The sequence below is a fragment of the Muscardinus avellanarius genome (genome assembly GCF_963383645.1).
Source record: "Muscardinus avellanarius genome assembly, chromosome: 14".
NCBI lineage: Eukaryota > Metazoa > Chordata > Mammalia > Rodentia > Gliridae > Muscardinus > Muscardinus avellanarius.
In genome coordinates, this window is record NC_137800.1 from 37,338,088 (window position 1) to 37,355,769 (window position 17,682).

A 17,682-nucleotide genomic window follows, 5' to 3' on the forward strand; every position below is an offset into this window, starting at 1 on the left:
GATTACAGTAAGGATTACAGAAGATAATGAGTTTAAAAAAAGGGTTCTTGATGCCATATCCATGTTAGTTCTAGCATATTATGAAAAAATAGCAGTCATTATCACTGCTCTCAGGCTGGGCTCAGCTTCACAGGCATTGCTTTAGAAAATGTAATAAACTCATGTCACAAGCACTCGCTGCCTGCCAAGAACCCATACGCTCTTTGTTTATAAACAACACTTCCAAAGTACTGAAGTAGGTTTCAAGTATAATACATATTTATCTGCTTGCTATTTTCTTCTATTTCAAAAAATAAAAAGATAAACTATAAAAATGTCAAGGATCAGCAAACTCTGAAGCAATATAGTCTGAATTAATTAAGTTTGGTTGTGTCTGCTAATGAGTATGACACTACAGAACGGTAGAAATGTAAATCTTGAAAAAAACCATTTACCTCTCTCCCCTAAAACCTGAATCACACTGACAAACAGCCCCATCCAAACTGTCAAAACATGTTCCTCCATTTTTACAGGGTTCATCTTTGCAGTACGGACTGAGCTGGCATCTGAAGAAAAAGGAAAACAAGATACATAAACCTCATGATTCCACAGCGGAACAGAAAATACAAGGGAAGAACCGAGGCTTTTCACATGCAGAAATCTACGTTCAAAAAGATTTGAAACCAGGCGTGGTGGTGCACACCTGTAATCTCAGCATTCGGGAGGCTGAGACAGGAGGATCGCAGTTCACAGACAGCCTCGGCTACTTAGTGAGACCCTGTTTCAAAATAATGAATAAAAAACAGGGCTGGGGGTGTCACTTGGAGGCAGAATGCCCATGAGTCCCATCCCCAGTTACACACACACACACACACACACACACACACACACACACACACACACACGATATTGTAATTCATTATGAAAGAAGAAAAATATACATACCTCTGGCCAGTGTATAATCCTCTACATTGGCAAACAAAGTCTCCATTGTCCACAACACATGTGCCACCGTAGAGGCAGGGGTTGGAGGAACACGGGTTGACGCTCACCTCACAGTATGTACCGATGTGTAAGGCGCTGCACTTGCAGTAATAACCTACATTAGTAAAAAGGGAACCAAAAAACCCCATCATTGGATGACTCAAAAAGTGTTATGATTTTATTGGTTTTTACCTTTATGTTTAAGTGAATATTTAGTTCTCCAAAATCTATAAAAGCTAGTAAAATTTCCATTCCCTTTGCGTGAAAGTTTGTCCATCTGGTCAAGCTTTCTTCTGCTGGTTCAGATTGGGTATCTCTTATCCAAGATGCTGGGACCAGAAGTATTTCAGATTTCTGAGTCTCTTGAATTTTGGAATATTTGCATAAACTTTATTGGTTAAGCACTCTTAACCTGGAAATTCAAAATCTAAAATGCTCCAAAACTTGAATTTTGAGTATCATGTTGATGCTTAAGAAGTTTTAGATTTCTGAAGAATTTCAAATTTTAGATTTCCTTTCTTTCTTTTTTTCTTTTTCTTCTTTTTTTGTGGTACTAGGGATGGAACCCAAGGGCTTTCTACCTTTGGGCTATACTCCCAAACCTATTTTATATTTTATTTGGAAACAGGGTCTCACTAGGTTGCTGAGAGCCTCACTAAGTAGCTGAGGTTGGCTTTGAACCTGGCATGATCCTCCTGTCTCAGCATCCCAAGTACTGGGATTACAAGTGTGTGTCACCATGCCCGGCTCAGATTTTAGATTTTCAGGTAGGGATGCTCAATCTATTTGACCACAACAGAAATAACTGAAGTATGAACTCATAACTAGCTTTTAAAAATTATAACTTATGTAAGATGATTCAGCCAAACATGAGCATGACTATGTACACAGTGACTATGTACACAGTGACCATGTGACTATGTACACAGACAATACTACTAACCATGTCAATTTATTTGTAGCTCACAAGCATTTAGGACTTCAATGAGATGCTAATTTAGGTGAAGAGCACTTTACAAACTATAAATTACCACTCAATTTTAAAAGGGAAAGCATCAAATCCATCAAATGAGCACAAGGAGTGAAGACTGCAACACTCAGGCAGCATGGTTGACCATTTCTAATGGTCCACCTTTAGGGAACATGGCAGGCTGGTATTTCCCTGCCTGCTTTTTGAAACCGGTCATGGTTGAGGTTTTTTCTTTGGTCAAAAGACTGTGGCACTTAGGGCTCAGTGCGTGAAGAGTCTGTGTGCTGGGTCACACCATGCTCCTTTTCTCTAGTTTCAAAGATCTTGGTAAAACACGTCACAGAATGCCTGTCTCGGCCTCGTCTCTAATGGACATAGTGAGGACAGCCTCCTTGCTGCCCTGATCTGGACGTGTACTTAATGTGAGCATAATGTAAGTTTTTGTTGTGTCATAACCATGAGATTTTCAGAGTACTAATGAAAAAACATGGCCTACTCTAACTTTAGTGAGTATACACTTCTGAAACAAAGCAATAGAAAACCATATCTTTTGAAATTTCACTTAAAAAGTATTATTTTCTTTTCTTTCTGAATTATACCAAGTTCTGTTTATATGGCAAAAGAACTATCATTTTTCCTAACTACATTCTATAAGTGGCCCAACAGGGATCCAGGATCCAGGAGCCTTATAATACCATATTAGGCTCAGGCTTCAAGACACAGATATGGCATTATTTCAGGAGGGTTTAGAGGTCTTCCAGAAAAATCATTCTCCCATCTCTTATGGCTAGCAAGACATTAGCAGGCCTCTGTACTGAGCCAACAGATAAAAGGTGATACAAAGAAACAAGAAATCAAGGACACTAATTCTAAATTCCCCTGGGTCAGCGTCTACAGAGAGTTAGTCTCTGGTTCCTGGTACAGGATGAGCTCTGTACAGAAATAGGTCCTGCATGAGCACCTGGGACATGACTGCAAAGGTCCAGCAGCCGGGGAAATTGATCCTTCAGCTCAGTTGCTGGGCAGAATTCTAAGCCCCACTCTGCTCTCTTACAACACATACTACTCAATCCTGACAGCAAGATCTGACAAGATTACTTCAAAGGAAAACCAGCAAAAAATATTTAGAGAACTTCCTCTTAAACACACACATGTGTAACACTTTGAAGATGGTAATATTATGAAACCTACCTCCAGTAGGTGATGGATTGCATATGCCTCCATTCTGACAAGGGTTACTTGAGCAGTCTTCTGTAGCTGTTAATAAGCACCCAGGAGATATATCCACCGACTCTTCGATGTGTGCATAGTTCCTTGGCTTGCTACTTAAGGGCAGCTCCTGCCCATTCAAATAAATGGAGTCCATGCAGCCCCGGAAACCATTACCAATTTGGGGACTTCTTCCATGTCTTGTTCCTTGTTGACGGATATGGCCACCAAAAAACACATAGTTATCCAGGTTCAGGGTTTTCAGAGTCCCGGGGGCTGTACCTGATGCGGTATGAACTTGGTCTAGAACCAGTTTAGCATAGTTTCCGTTCACTTCCAGAGATATTGCATGCCACTGTCCATCATTGACTTGAATGCTCTGAACAGACACAATTCCGGGGCCACTTCCACAGTCAAATTTATACTGCAGTCTTCCATTATGAATCTATGATAAAAATATTACTCTGATCGAACCTTCAATTATAGTCTCGGACCAAAACTCTATAGAAAAGTTGTGTTTAATGAATGAAGACAGAAAAAAAAAGGTCTTGCATTTAAGGACTACCAAGCAAATACTCATCTGTTTATTGTACAAATAATACAAATGGATCTTTTAGGGATATGAAATTTTAGCTAGACATCCAAAAGTATCATGGAAGTGACTAATAATTACCTGTAATTCAGCATATACGTCAACACACACACACACACACACACACACACACACACACACACACACACGGCAATCAGGAAATGGGAAAAGTTAAAATTCAATGTTAGAGAAAAGGCAGATATGAAAATTATCACTTCAAACATGCAAGATCTCTCTCTAAACTCATTATGACATTAATAGGATGCAATATCCAGGACTTGAATGTAACTATCACATATGTTTGTAAGAATCAGAAATAAATCTCTAAATTACTCCAGCACAAAAAGAACTTTTCATCCCACAAAGTATAAAACTTGTACAGCCAGCAATGAGCACTTTAAATGTGGAATTCACCCACCTTACATATTTTTTTTAAGTACACAATCAAAACATAAAATGGAATTTGTGTGTGTGTGTGTGTGTGTGTGTGTGTGGTACTGGGGTTCCTGGAAACCCTTCTACCTTGGGCTACATTCCCAGACTTATTTTATATTTTTATTTGGAAACAGGGTCTCTTAAGCCAGCAAGGCTGGCTTTGAACCAGCGCAATCCTCCTGTCTCTGCCTCCCAAGCGCAGGGATTACAAGCGTGCACCACCATGCCTGGCTGGAATTTGTATTTTTAAAGTTGTCACAACCTGAGGTACAAGTCTGTAGAAACACATACCTCCAAGATGCTATAGTCAGTTCCCCGAGCATACATCACAACTGCATGAGAAGAATAGGTTCTCAGCCTCATTGTCAATTTCATCTCTAATTTGTTTTCATTTTCCATTAGGCGGTATTTCACAAAGCTATTTCCAGTAAATGTCATAGATGAACTTCCTATGAATCAAAAAAATGAAAAATTATGTCACAACCAAATTTAAGCATATTTTCAAACTATAATTCTCCCTTAGAGACTGATATTTACGATTATATTATAAATTAAGCTCCATAAGCAAATGTCTGTTTAATAAGCAGTGTAACTGGCTCTCCATTTGGAAGAGAATAAATTAGACAACTGCATTAGAGATATGAATTCTAAAATAATGAAAGATCTAAATATAAAAATGTTCAGTTTAAATTATTAGAAGACAATTTCAGAAAATGGTTACATAGCCTCAAGGTAGTTTGATAAACCTTCAAGCAAAATAAAAAACAACCACCATTCTTCAGAGTAGACAAAAATGGTCTCTCTAGAGGTAAAAATTGTTAAGTAAAATTATACAGAATTGACTAGAAAGAAATTAAACTTCAAAATGATAAAAGATTTTTAACAAGCCCAAAATCAATAATATACAGAGAAAACTGTAACAAACTGAAGTTAATACTCATAATACACAGAGCTCTACACACTGATAATAAACATAAGATCATATGCTCTATCCATTCAATCAAACAAATAAACACAGGCAAGCCACACACGATAAAATGTTAATAGGCAATGGACTAATGAAAAGATAACTCCCACAAATGGCCAGAGAAGTAAAAATTAAATAATGAGACATCATCCTTGCCCATTAGATTGGGGTTGGGGGAGTGAAAGTTCTCAATACTAGCCAAAGACTCAGGAATGAGTCCTTCATACATGACTGGAACAAATAGGAATTTGTCCAACATTTTGGGAAACGAACACAATGGTATCTTAAATCTTTGACAGAGAAGATCCTAGTTTTACAATCTCCTGCAACAGAAATTAAAACACTAATATCTAAAGATACACGTTAAAGAATATTTTTAAAACAGAAGGAAACAACAGTAATTTGAACCACTATATATAAAGAAAATGTTAATTAAACCTGTTATAGCCAAGCTAGAAATACTATTTGGCTATTAAGAAATATTAGGTTTACGTATATTGGCTTAGAAAAATGTACTCAACATACTATTAAATGAAGGCAAAAAATAAGATGAGACTGACTGGGTAAATATAAGACACTTGAGTTTTTGTTGTTACTTCTTTTAAAAAGAAGAGAGAAAAAGGGAAAAGCTCTGATGTTCACATAAGGATTGATAACGCAGGAGTCACCGCGCTGGACAATGGGTGTGTGAAGGAAGCATTACTACTGTCATTCTTTACTCATGTCTACATTTGACCTGTTATAATAAACACACTTCATTTCATGCTTTTACTCCAATAACGAAAACAGTGATGAGAAACCCTAGAAGTGAATTTTTTGAAATAAAATTAAGCTTCGTCACTGAAGGCTCACCTGGGCACTGACCAAATCTGCCACCAGGACAGACACAGGTGTATGTCCCCTCTCTGGAGTCAGCAATGCATTCAGATCCTGCAGGGCATGGATTGTCTTCGCATCCAAGATGGACAGGGGGGCATTTTCCCTCTTCATTCGGAGAAAAGAGGGGATATAAAGAACAAGAATTTCAAGAAAATGATCGGTACTTGGAGCCCTCAAAGGCCAAACATCAAATATTCTCTAACACCTGTTTTGACATAATTCAGTGTATTACCTTTGCAGAGGCACACGGCTGCCCTATGGTGACGAGGAGTCACAAAACTCAATCTGGCCGTGCTATGCGTAGACATAACATTTTCATCCACAGATACCTTTTCATCGCAGAACTTCCAAGGGCAATCCAGTCCTGCACAGAGTTTCTGGAACACATTCAGTATCCTAACACCAATGATTTCCTCAATATCAGTCACAGAAGAATTAATCTTGTGCAGAAGTTGTTTTGTTGAAACCTGGGCACTATCTGATTTCTCCACAAAAAGTAAGACATCCAGATGTGGATGAGGTTCGGAAGGCTGCAAACTAACGATCTGTATGTCGTTCCTCCTCACGCCCAGGATGTTCCGTAGAGCTCGCTGGAAGTTGCGCCAGTAGTCACCAACAAACTCTTCTGGTGTTAGGTTGGCAAAGCGGATGGCGATGGTGTGGTTCAACATTTCTTGTGTTATTTGCCTGATATACACTGTGATGTCAGCCACTGTTGTAAACTTCCCATCTGTCACACTGACATTAAGAAGGTACTGTCCTATATCTAGCTTTTTGTGGGCGATCAGCTTGCCCCCCGTGCTGGAAACAGAGAACAGGTTGTCCATTTGGGGATCAAGACTGTAGGTTAAAGTGTCATATACATCTTGGTCAGTTGCATGAATCTTCCCAATGACACCACCGGAGTATTCCTCTCCAAAAGCAGTAATGAAAATCTCCAGTGGCAAAATAGCAGGAGGATGAATGCTCTCCTCGATGACCCTGATGTCAATATGTGTCAAAGATGACAACTGAGGTTTTCCATTATCTGCCACCTGCAAATAAAGAAAAATCAACTTTGTTTTGTTAATTACTCTTTAATAAAATATATTTACATCATCATCATGGTGGTACTGGGGATGGAACCCTCCGAGCTATTCTATTATTTTTATTCTTTATTTTGAAACAGGGTCTCGCTGAGTTGCAAAGCTTGCTAAGTAACTGAGGCTGGGTGTAAACTGTGATCCTCCTATCTCAGCCTCCCAAATGCTGAGATTACAAGTGTGTGCCACCATGCCTGGCTTTACATTAAATTCTAAAAAATGACCAACTAGTCGATGCCTATTCCTCATTGGCAGGCTTCTCATGGGCCATTTACTAATTCATACTGAAACTCAGTTCCATCATTTATGATGAAGAAATTAACCAAATGCCTAAGTGAGTCCCTCAAAGGTGGAGGGACAAAAATCAAGGTGTACCAAAACACAAAGACTGCAACTGTATAGTTTTTGCTTTCCCCCAAAATGTAGACTGTTTAACAAAAGAAGTTAACTGCTAGTAGCTCTCCTCTGTGAGTCCACCTAGAACCATCAAGAAAGACCTCAATACCTTAACATGCAGGAGGTAATGGTCCTTCACTTTCCTCTTTATGACAGCCGCAGTCAGGAGGACTCCTTGCTGGCTCACTTCAAAGGCGTTGTCTTCATTTCCACTCATAATAGTAAAGTAGAAGGGCGGGCCATTGTGAGAAGAATCTCTGTCTGTCACTACTAGCTGCAGGACACTGACACCCACTGGCTTATTTTCCTGTACAAAATTAAAAACAAAACTATTTCAACACAACCAAATGTACATGGTAAGAGACACATGAGTTTTTTTTAATAATATAAAGTATATGGGGGCGAGTCTTATTGCTGATCCATATAAAGTTAGAGGGAAAAGAGAAGTGGGGATGGGGGAGAAGAATATGGGGTAAGGGGCTTGTGTAAGAAGGGAGTGTGTGGGGAGGAGAGGGATATAATGGAGGACAGTAAAAGAGGGGTGAGGAGAAGAGGATGTAGCAGAAAACTGGCTGATGGAGAAAAAAATGAAAGGAAGAATAAAGGCCAAGGGAGGGCGGAAGGAGACAAAGTAACAGTGGCAGAGGACATAATTACTATGCAAGACTCTTAGTCCTAGGATGGCAAGGATATCTTAAAGACAAAGCACAAAAAGAAGGGAGATGAGAGCCTGAATTGTGAAAATACCCATCCTTTAATACTAACAGAGACTCTAATTTTACTTTTTCTGCCTTTCTAAAATGTAGTCTTTAGAAAAGAAAGCTATTTCAAGCAAACAACTGAGTCCGACAAAACAGCTCATTTCAACAGGACCCCAGGGACCCTGTGTCTGTCCTGGTTCACCTGGATGATCACACTGTAGTTTCCCTTGGAGAAGACAGGGGCATTGTCGTTGACATCAGACACATCAATATTCACGGTTGTTGTGTTGACTCTGGGTGGACTGCCATTGTCCGAAGCCTGAACTGTGAGTGTGTAACCTGAAATCTTTTTTGAAGAAAAGTCAGAGAATACAGATTCATTTTTTACAAGGTCATTTTCAGTCAGGATTAACTGTCATCATTTGCTTTATCCTGCTTCTGGGTAACTCCCTAACCTACAAACAAGTACACTACAAATAACATGCATTTTCTCAACAGAAAGAGCCATCAACAATGATTAGACTCCCCAATGCCTCTCAAAAAACACTCATCTTGTTAAAGAGCTTTAATCGTCAAAAACCTGTAGTTATATTAGCAGAAGACAGAAGCAATACAAATAATTAGAAACAAATGTTAACATTTCTCAAGTTCTGTTGCTTTAGTAACAACACAGAAGGCAGCCATCTCCAGGGCCAAAATTTTCTGTGGTTGTTTGCAGTACTGGGGATTGAACCCATGGGTGCTCTACCACTGAGATACATCCCCTACCTTTTTTATTTTGAGGCAGAGTCTCCTTAAATTTCTGACCTAGAACTTATGATCCTCCCGCCTTAGCCTACCAAGTAGCTGGTATTATAGGCCAGGTCGAGCTCCAAGGGCCCAAATCTTGTTCTTGACCAGAAGTGGAAAGACATGAGCTGCCTCTCACCCTCGAGTGCTGACTCCTGTCTGACACCTTAGGACCTGCACATCATCCTCACCCCTCCACTTCACACCTGCACCTGCACATCATCCTCACCCCTCCACTTCACACCTGGATCTGCACATCATCCTCACCCTTCCACTTCACACTTGGACCTACACATCATCCTCTCCCCTCCACTTCACACCTGGACCTGCACATCATCCTCTCCCCCCCACTTTACACCTGGACCTGCACATCATCCTCTCCCCCCACTTCACACCTGCACCTGCACATCATCCTCTCCCCTCCACTTCACACCTGCACCTGCACATCATCATCTCCCCCCACTTCACACCTGCACCTGCACATCATCCCCTCCCCCCACTTCACACCTGGACCTGCACATCATCCCCTCCCCCCACTTCACACCTGGACCTGCACATCATCCTCTCCCCTCCACTTCACACCTGCACCTACACATCATCCTCTCCCCCCACTTCACACCTGCACATCATCCTCTCCCCTCCACTTCACACCTGGACCTGCACATCATCCTCTCCCCCCACTTCACACCTGCACCTGCACATCATCCTCTCCCCTCCACTTCACACCTGGATTGTGCTCAGCTGTCTAAATTCCTCAAGATCATCTCTGTGGCCTCTTATAAAAGAATCAATTATTGACCTTCCCTGTCAGGACAGTTCCCTGTTAATCTCTCTCTTCTAGAATGAGTGGTGGAAAAAGCCAGAAAGCTGGCTGGATTCTAGAGTAATATTTGTAGAACAGCAGTCCTACAAAATGTTCCAACCAAAAAAGGTTGGGAGGACAAATCAACTCAGAAACTTTAGGGCCTTTGCTATCTCACAAGACAGAAGTCTACTGAAGGTCTGGTTTCTTCAGCCCAAAACACTAAATTCCAATGCTCAGCAGAACAGCAACCCTACATATAATAAGCATGCTTCCTAAATTTCTGCAAAGTCCCCAGCTAAAAATAACAGGTTAAAAATTAATAAATTGGGACTTTAATGAGATATTATCTCCTCTAATTCCTCTAATCTTAAATATACACACTTTTTCCCTGAAACTGCATCCTTTATTATCTCTTATATTCTTCCCATTCCACAGACCAAGGCGTCCTTCATTTTTTTCATCACTACTAGTGCGAGGTTGCTCCTGCTTTATTTTCTTTCATGTTGTTGGAGTGGGGAGAGCTAGGCTGGAGCTGGACAGTCAGTGGTGGGCCATTCAGTCGGGCCTGCCTCAGCTCATTTATTCACATGTATCTGAGTCCTTCAGAAAACTTCTACACTCAACAAGTGCAAAGGCTTGTAGGATACCCACATGTCCAGCTCTCAAGTCTCTAAGTTTGATTAAAATCTCCAAATACTGGCCAAATATGCCATTTCATGCTAAAAACCAGCATATCAAAAACTACACCCCTGAACTCCGCCTGGCCCCTACGAGTATATAGGTCATAACTTTCTGACCCCATAGCAAGACGGGCAGAGCTCTCTCATCTCTGATCCGCTGCTTTCCATACAAGGCTGTATGGACGCTAGTCTTTCCTTTACAAAGATTCTCCACTTGGCTTCTCATTCCACTCTAACTGCTCTTTTCCAGTTGAGGGTCTTGTTGCCTAAACTGACATAGTCTTCCTACCTCTCTGGGTTTCTGAGCACTCTAAAGTGCACTTGGATCTACTAAAGTCCGAGTCCTAATCTTCCAAAATGTTTTATTTTAACATAACTCAGCTCCCAAACATTCAATAATTCCCTAATTCCTGCAGCACTAAAAGTCTGAACCTCTGGTCCTGATCATGTGGCTTATTATTTGTTCCTAACCTCTGCTTCTTGGTATGATTACTCTAGTAGAACTGGGTAATATCCCTTAAATTAATTATTTTCTTTTTCCATGCTTTAGTTCAAGCACTTTCTCATAAGGAATTCCCTTCTCTCAACCCCAGTGGTTTTGCAAATCTCTTGCTATTATTTAAAATTCAGCTTCTAGTTAGGTGAAGTATCTTGGGATGCTGGAGCTGACTATAATTTCTTCCTGAATACAAACTTTTACTACCTAAACTTTATAATTAGTAAAAGCCTTATTTCTTATATTCTTGAGATTTTCACAGTGGAATTGCATTTCAAATATTTACATCTTGCTCCTCAGTTCCCGAAAAAAAGGCTGGTTCTACCCTTCTGGTACTTCACATTATATCCAGCATATAGGAACACAAGGTGCCTCTATTTATCAACTTGGTGATTTGTGAATAAATCAAACTTTTTCACTTACTGTTTCCCGGTCTAGAAGTTTGGTCACTTTCACTTCTCCCTTGACAGGGTCAATTGTAAACGGATTTCCTTGATTGCCTTCTATAATTGAATAGTGGATTTGGCTGTTTGAAGGTCCATCAGCATCATCAGCCACAACCTAAAATATCATACTCTTGTTTATGAGATAGCTAATGAAGGCACAGAAGGCTACAAATTCCTGGCATTAACTGCCAGCTGTTTTAAGGCAATTACTTATAATAAAGTTAGTAACCAACTTGCCTAACAAAAGACATGGTCATTTCTTCAATATATATTTTCTTTTCTTTTCTTTTTTTTTTTTTTTTTTTTGCGGTATTGGGGATGGAATCCAGGGGTATTCTACCTCCGAGCTACACCGCCAGCCCTATTTTTTATTCATTTTAAAACAGGGTCTCTGAGTTGCAAAGAGCCTCACTAAGTAGCTGAGGCTGTTCATGAACCGCGGTCCTCTGGTCTCAGCCTCCCGAATGCTGGGATTACAAGCGTGCATCACCACACCTGGCTTCCAATACATTTTCAAATAATGCCATTACAGAAATTGGATAGATTTTACTAAAAATTATTGCGAATATCTAGAAGAAAGCTATAGGCGGGTAAATACATACCGTAAGGACAGACTGCTCAAGGACAGCATCTTCACTGATCACCGTTGTGTAGGTGTCCTGGCTGAACACTGGGGTGTTATCGTTGATATCCGTCACGTTAACGTTCACAGTGGCGACATCACTGAGTGAAGGTGTGCCTCCATCAGTGGCTTCTACAGTCAGGTAATACTCGTGGGAGCTTTCATAATCCAGACTCTCAATGATAAATATGGCCCCTGCAAGAAAATCAAAATTACTTTTGGTACTTTATAAGGCCACCATTTTTTCTTACTATGACTAAAACAGGTAAACCTTTTAAACAAATTTAGTTTCCACTTTGAAAGTTTAAGTAATTATCACTTATGCATGTTTTCTAATTTCTTTTTCTTTCTCCCTCCTTTTCTTTCTTTCTTTCTTTCTTTCTTTCTTTCTTTCTTTCTTTCTTTCTTTCTTTCTTTCTTTCTTTCTTTCTTTCTTTCTCTTTCTGCAGTATTAGGGATTGAATCCAGGACCTCAAGCATGCTAGGTAATACTTTACCACTGAACTAAATTCCCTAGATCTTTTTAAATATTTTAAATTTTGAGACAGTGTCTCACTAAGTTGCCCAGGCTGACTTCAAATTTGCAATCCTCCTGCCTCTCTCTCCTAACTCTGCTTATAAGTGTGTGCCACTGCATCAAGCTGTGTTTTCTAACTTCTTTTGTTTCAGGGAAGGTGTTTACTGGTGACTGAACTAAAGGGGCATTTCATCTCTGAGCGATATCCCAGTGCTCTTTATTTTTATTTTCAAACAGGATCTTGCTAAATTGCTGAGGCTGGTCTTAAGTCTGTAATCCTCCTGCCTCAGCCTCTCAAGCACTGGGATCAAAGGCATAGACCATCATGGCTGGCATACTTTTTTCAACAAGTCAAAAATTAGGAATTTGTTCATCGCTGGATCCCTATTTATTTCTCTTATATATTTTCCTGATATTCCTTGTATATATATGTATGCATGCATTTATTGAGATAGTAGGTGTTAAAACTGGGAGGGGGGAGTTCTACCTCTGAGAGATACCCTCAGCTCTATTTTTTATTTTAAAATAGGGTCTAAGTTACCTTACACTGTTTTCAAACCTGTGAGCATCCTGTCCCAGCCTCCCAAGTACTAGAATTACTGGCATGTGTGCCACCATGCCCAGCCCTTATATTTATTTAATAATGCTTTACTTTAATATATTTATTTAATGGCTGCTTTTGCAGTCATTACCTACATTCATGCTATAAAAATGATCATCTCTCATCACTTTTTAGCCATAGTTACAACAAACTTTAATAAAATAAAATTCTAAAAACTTCAATTCTATGGGGTTTTTTTGTTTGTTTGTTTGTTTGTTTGTTTTTTTTTTTTTTTTGGTGGTACTGGGGTTCCTAGAAACCCTTCTACCTTTGGGCTACACTCCCAGACCTATTTTTATACTTTTTTATTTGGAAACAGGGTCTCTTTAAGCCAGCACGGCTGGCTTCGAACCTGCGCAATCCTCCTGTCTCTACCTCCTAAGCACAGGGACTACAAGCGTGCACCACCACGCCCGGCAATTCTATGCTTTTTGTTTCCTTTCCATTCTCATTCTTCATAGAAAATGAGAATTCTTGCATTACATATGTATGTATGTAGGCATGCAATTATTGAGATGGTGGGTGTTAAAATTGGGAAGGGTAAGTTCTCTGAACTATATACCCTTTTTGAAAAATATCTATAAAATAACCCTCTACTTACATTCTATCATTAAAAATTCCTTTTTAACAATTTTTCTAATATCTATCCTTGTCAGTCCATTACTGTCCATCCTACTTAAAAAATGGAATAAAAGAGCCCTAAACCTAATTCTATGAATTCTATGATACGTATTAAACATATCTTTTAAAATAATATCATCACACACCTATTCTTTATCTGAAAGTCATATACAACTAAATATGGTTGAAAGGAGCAACTTTTAAAAATGCCCTAAGACTAAAAGCTATTTCAGACCCACAGGTTAATAAGAAAAACCAGTGTTTATATAGCAGGAATCAATAGCACCTCTGACTTTTGACCTTGTTGGCAGTCAGCCTTCAGTATGATTCAAAAGACTTCCACTGTTATACATAACCACCATAAAAAAGACAAGTTAATGAACTGCCAGATACTCACTATAAAAGCTACGTTCCAAGAGGCTGAAACTATAGTTTTACCTGAGAAACAAGTTCATATATGGTTTGACATGGGGATAAGGGAGTAACTGCACAAGGTCCTTCACTATCAGCCAGTCTTATCTTTACTGACCTAGGACACTTTGCATTATCATTAAACTTTAAGAATGTGATACGTCAACCTGCTTTTAGTTTATAACAGATATGCCAGAAATGTACTTTTTAATAAACAACAACAAACAGAAAACTTGAGTTCTGTCTTTTTGAAAATCTACTAACCATGTGTCACTCGCAACTTTGTATAAGGTAGGCCAGGAAGATCTAATTATTGTGGTGAAACAAAGGGCTTCCTCTCATTTACAAGGTTAAGTTACCTGTTTTAGAATCTATGCTGAATTTTCCATGTTCATTTCCACTGATTATTGAGTAGGTGATTTCTGCATTTGCTTCAATATCCCGGCTTGCTGCATACACTTGGAGAACTTCTGTTCCAATTAGAATGTCCTCAGACACTGTGGCACCATATTCACGGTATTCAAATACAGGTGGGTTGTCATTTATATCCAAAACCGATACAACAACAGTGCCAGTAGCAGTTAACCTCCTTGGCAAACCTTGGTCTACAGCTTTCAAAGTAAGGGTATATACTGCATGTAGTTCTCTATCCAAAGGCTTCTCTAACTGGATAATTCCAGATAACTCATTAATGGAGAACTGGCCATCAGCAGAGTCCATCAGTGAGTAAGAAATCTTCCGATTTAGTCCTGTTGAGACACGAGATGTCAGAAACTTTAATATCAAGACACTTACATGTAAACTTAAAAGGGACACATATACAACATACTTTGAAGATGGTAAAATGCTAATATGCATTATTTTAAAGTTCTTATGAATACAATCTAGAAAAAGCAAACTCTTTGAATCACTAATTTAATGAGATAAAATCAATCTGATTTCATAGATTGTTGGCAGTATAGGCTAGTTTACAGAAGAGCCTTTCCTGTAGGACAAAACAGATCCTTTAAATATCTATTATTTAGCTATAATGGCAAAGAATTATATGAAAAGTAACATGGTATGTTATTCTTCAAATTCTTCAGTATTACTATGACCAGAAGAAGTTATTTTATTTTATTCTCTATCAAAATGCTAATATGTATCCTATACCATTATTTTGTCCAGGAAAATTTTTAAAAGATTTGTAAAACTGTAACAATGTATTAACTGTTTCTGTTACATTCTTGATACTAAAACTTCATGATACTAACAGTTTATTCACACACAAAAAAACCCACTACTAATTAAATCAATGAGATACAAAGATCAGTTCATGAAGTCCCTAACCAGAATTTGAGTTATACCAAATACCAAATGAAAGCAGTTACTTCACTAGGCAAAATTTTGAGATCAAATATTCATTAAAGCTAGATGTGGTGGCACATGCCTATAATCTCAGTACATAAGAGGCTGAGACAGGAGGATTGCAGGCTCAAGGACAGCCTTAGGAAGTAGTGAGACTGATCACACCTAGTGAGACTCTGTTTCAAAATAAAAAATAAAAATAAAATAAAATGGGGCTGCGGGTGTAGCTAGGAGATAAGAGTGGCCCTGGACTCCATCCCCAGTACCAAAACAAAACCCCAAATATTCATTAAAATAAATAAGTTATTCTGAAAACTTCATTTTTTTTTTTTTGGTGGTACTGGGGTTCCTGGAAGCCCTTCTACCTCCGGGCTACACTCCCAGACCTATTTTTACATTTTCATTTTTTTGGAAACAGGGTCTCCTAAACCAGCGCGCGCGGCTGGCTTCGAACCTGCGCGATCCTCCTGTCTCCGCCTCCCAAGCGCGGGGATTACAAGCGTGCGCTACCACGCCCGGCTGAAAACTTCATTCTTATGGGGACGAGCTCCTGCACTTGTACGAGGCACAGTGAGTTAAAAAGGGTGTACTTGGGATGCACTTTAAAACAGTGGCTCCTAAGTCCTGTATAGTGTAAAGGCACAGAAGCTTCTAGAAGATACCTGTGTCTGCATCGGTGGCCTGCACCCTGGTCAGCAATGTTCCAGGCTCCGTGTTTTCAAACACGGTAATGGTGTAAGGGTCGGCAGTGAATTCAGGAGCGTTGTCATTCACATCTTCTAACGTGAGCACAATATTAGCTTGACAGAATCTTCCACCTCCATCTGTGGCCTTGACAAAAAGATTATACACTGCTTCCTCCTCACGGTCCAGAGGGGCTAATGTTTTCAGTTCACCTAAAAGCAAACAAAAAGAAACGGACATACTTGACATTTAGGGTGCACCTTACTTTTTTCTCTTACCATTGCAAAATGTGAATAACCCCTTTTATCCAGAGAACAATTTTACAATGAAAGACACAGCCACTGCATGTGTGCACTCGGTTCCAGGTTTTCCAATCCTGCCAGGTGCTGGCTCTTCAAGCCACAGAGACTGAGGCCTGGGCCTCCTACACTACAGGCAATGCCCAAAAGAGAAACAGCTGCCTAATTTAGCAATTTTAAATGTTTAAAAACTGACTCAAAAATCAGACTCATGTGTTCACAATTAGTTAATTCTTCAGAGAGGAAATAAAGCTTAATAGAAAACTGTTACTTGATCCCAATTTTAGCACAATACAAACTGTAAGAGGAAAACAACTCTACTTAAGAAGAGTAATACATCATGGATCATTTTAATTATGGAAAATATTAAATTATAAACTTATGGTCACACAGTCAAAAGACATGCTTAATAAATAAAATATATAGAGCAAAAGTTGTATATCTCATCCCAAATTTTATACTTTGAATTACTGTTTAGATTTCTAAAAGATGCTAACTCCACAGCATCAGACACAATCTTAAATGTGCAAAATGTAATTTCAAATTCTGTAGTTTGTGAACGACAATCACCCACATACATAATTTTGTTGGAATACACAATTAAATTTTCCTCAAACTCCATCATTACCTGTGTCTGGATTTAGTTTGAATTTTTCTGCACCTGGACCAAATAGTGTGTAAGTAATTTCAGCGTTGGAACGGATATCTGCATCTGTAGCAGAGACCTGCATGATCAATTTCCCAGGAAGGGCGTCTTCAGGAATGGTGTCTGAGTAAAGAGTCTACAAAGATTTTAAACATTATGGTTAGAATAAAAACATTAGAAGTCAGCAGTGACTGCCAAGAGAATAATGGAAAAGAAATCATTTCATTTTGGCCGCAGAAAACACGAGAAATAACTGACGTTGAAACGCAAAGAGCTTTTAAAACCATTTCTCTTAAAAATTCATATATAAAGACCAGGAAATAGTTATACTACTTTCATACCCCTGAGTCTGACCTGACGTATAATCAACAGAATACTGAATAATATATGTTGTTGAGTCAGCTTCACATTTAAATTCTTATAAAAAAGTGTTCCATATTTATTTCAAAAATACTTATTATATCATAATTACATATTCCCAAGTATATGGATTTATTATGTCTAGTTGTTTGTCATATATAACC

At 39.0% G+C, this 17,682-nt stretch overlaps 1 protein-coding gene across 1 annotated transcript in view; it reads right to left on the reverse strand.

The window, feature by feature from the left end:
• The window catches only part of FAT1 (FAT atypical cadherin 1), a gene marked incomplete at both ends in the record, with an annotated part of 107,656 nt that overhangs the window by 10,890 nt on the left and 79,084 nt on the right, over window positions 1-17,682 (reverse strand). Inside the window, 13 exons of the mRNA XM_080710535.1 lie at window positions 435-545; window positions 925-1,078; window positions 3,125-3,587; window positions 4,461-4,618; window positions 5,989-6,120; window positions 6,248-7,049; window positions 7,603-7,800; window positions 8,397-8,540; window positions 11,388-11,525; window positions 12,013-12,227; window positions 14,542-14,931; window positions 16,192-16,425; window positions 17,141-17,294. Of these exons, the coding sequence (XP_080566661.1) occupies window positions 435-545; window positions 925-1,078; window positions 3,125-3,587; window positions 4,461-4,618; window positions 5,989-6,120; window positions 6,248-7,049; window positions 7,603-7,800; window positions 8,397-8,540; window positions 11,388-11,525; window positions 12,013-12,227; window positions 14,542-14,931; window positions 16,192-16,425; window positions 17,141-17,294 (3,293 nt within the window). The remainder of the gene's footprint in view (window positions 1-434; window positions 546-924; window positions 1,079-3,124; window positions 3,588-4,460; window positions 4,619-5,988; window positions 6,121-6,247; window positions 7,050-7,602; window positions 7,801-8,396; window positions 8,541-11,387; window positions 11,526-12,012; window positions 12,228-14,541; window positions 14,932-16,191; window positions 16,426-17,140; window positions 17,295-17,682) is intronic.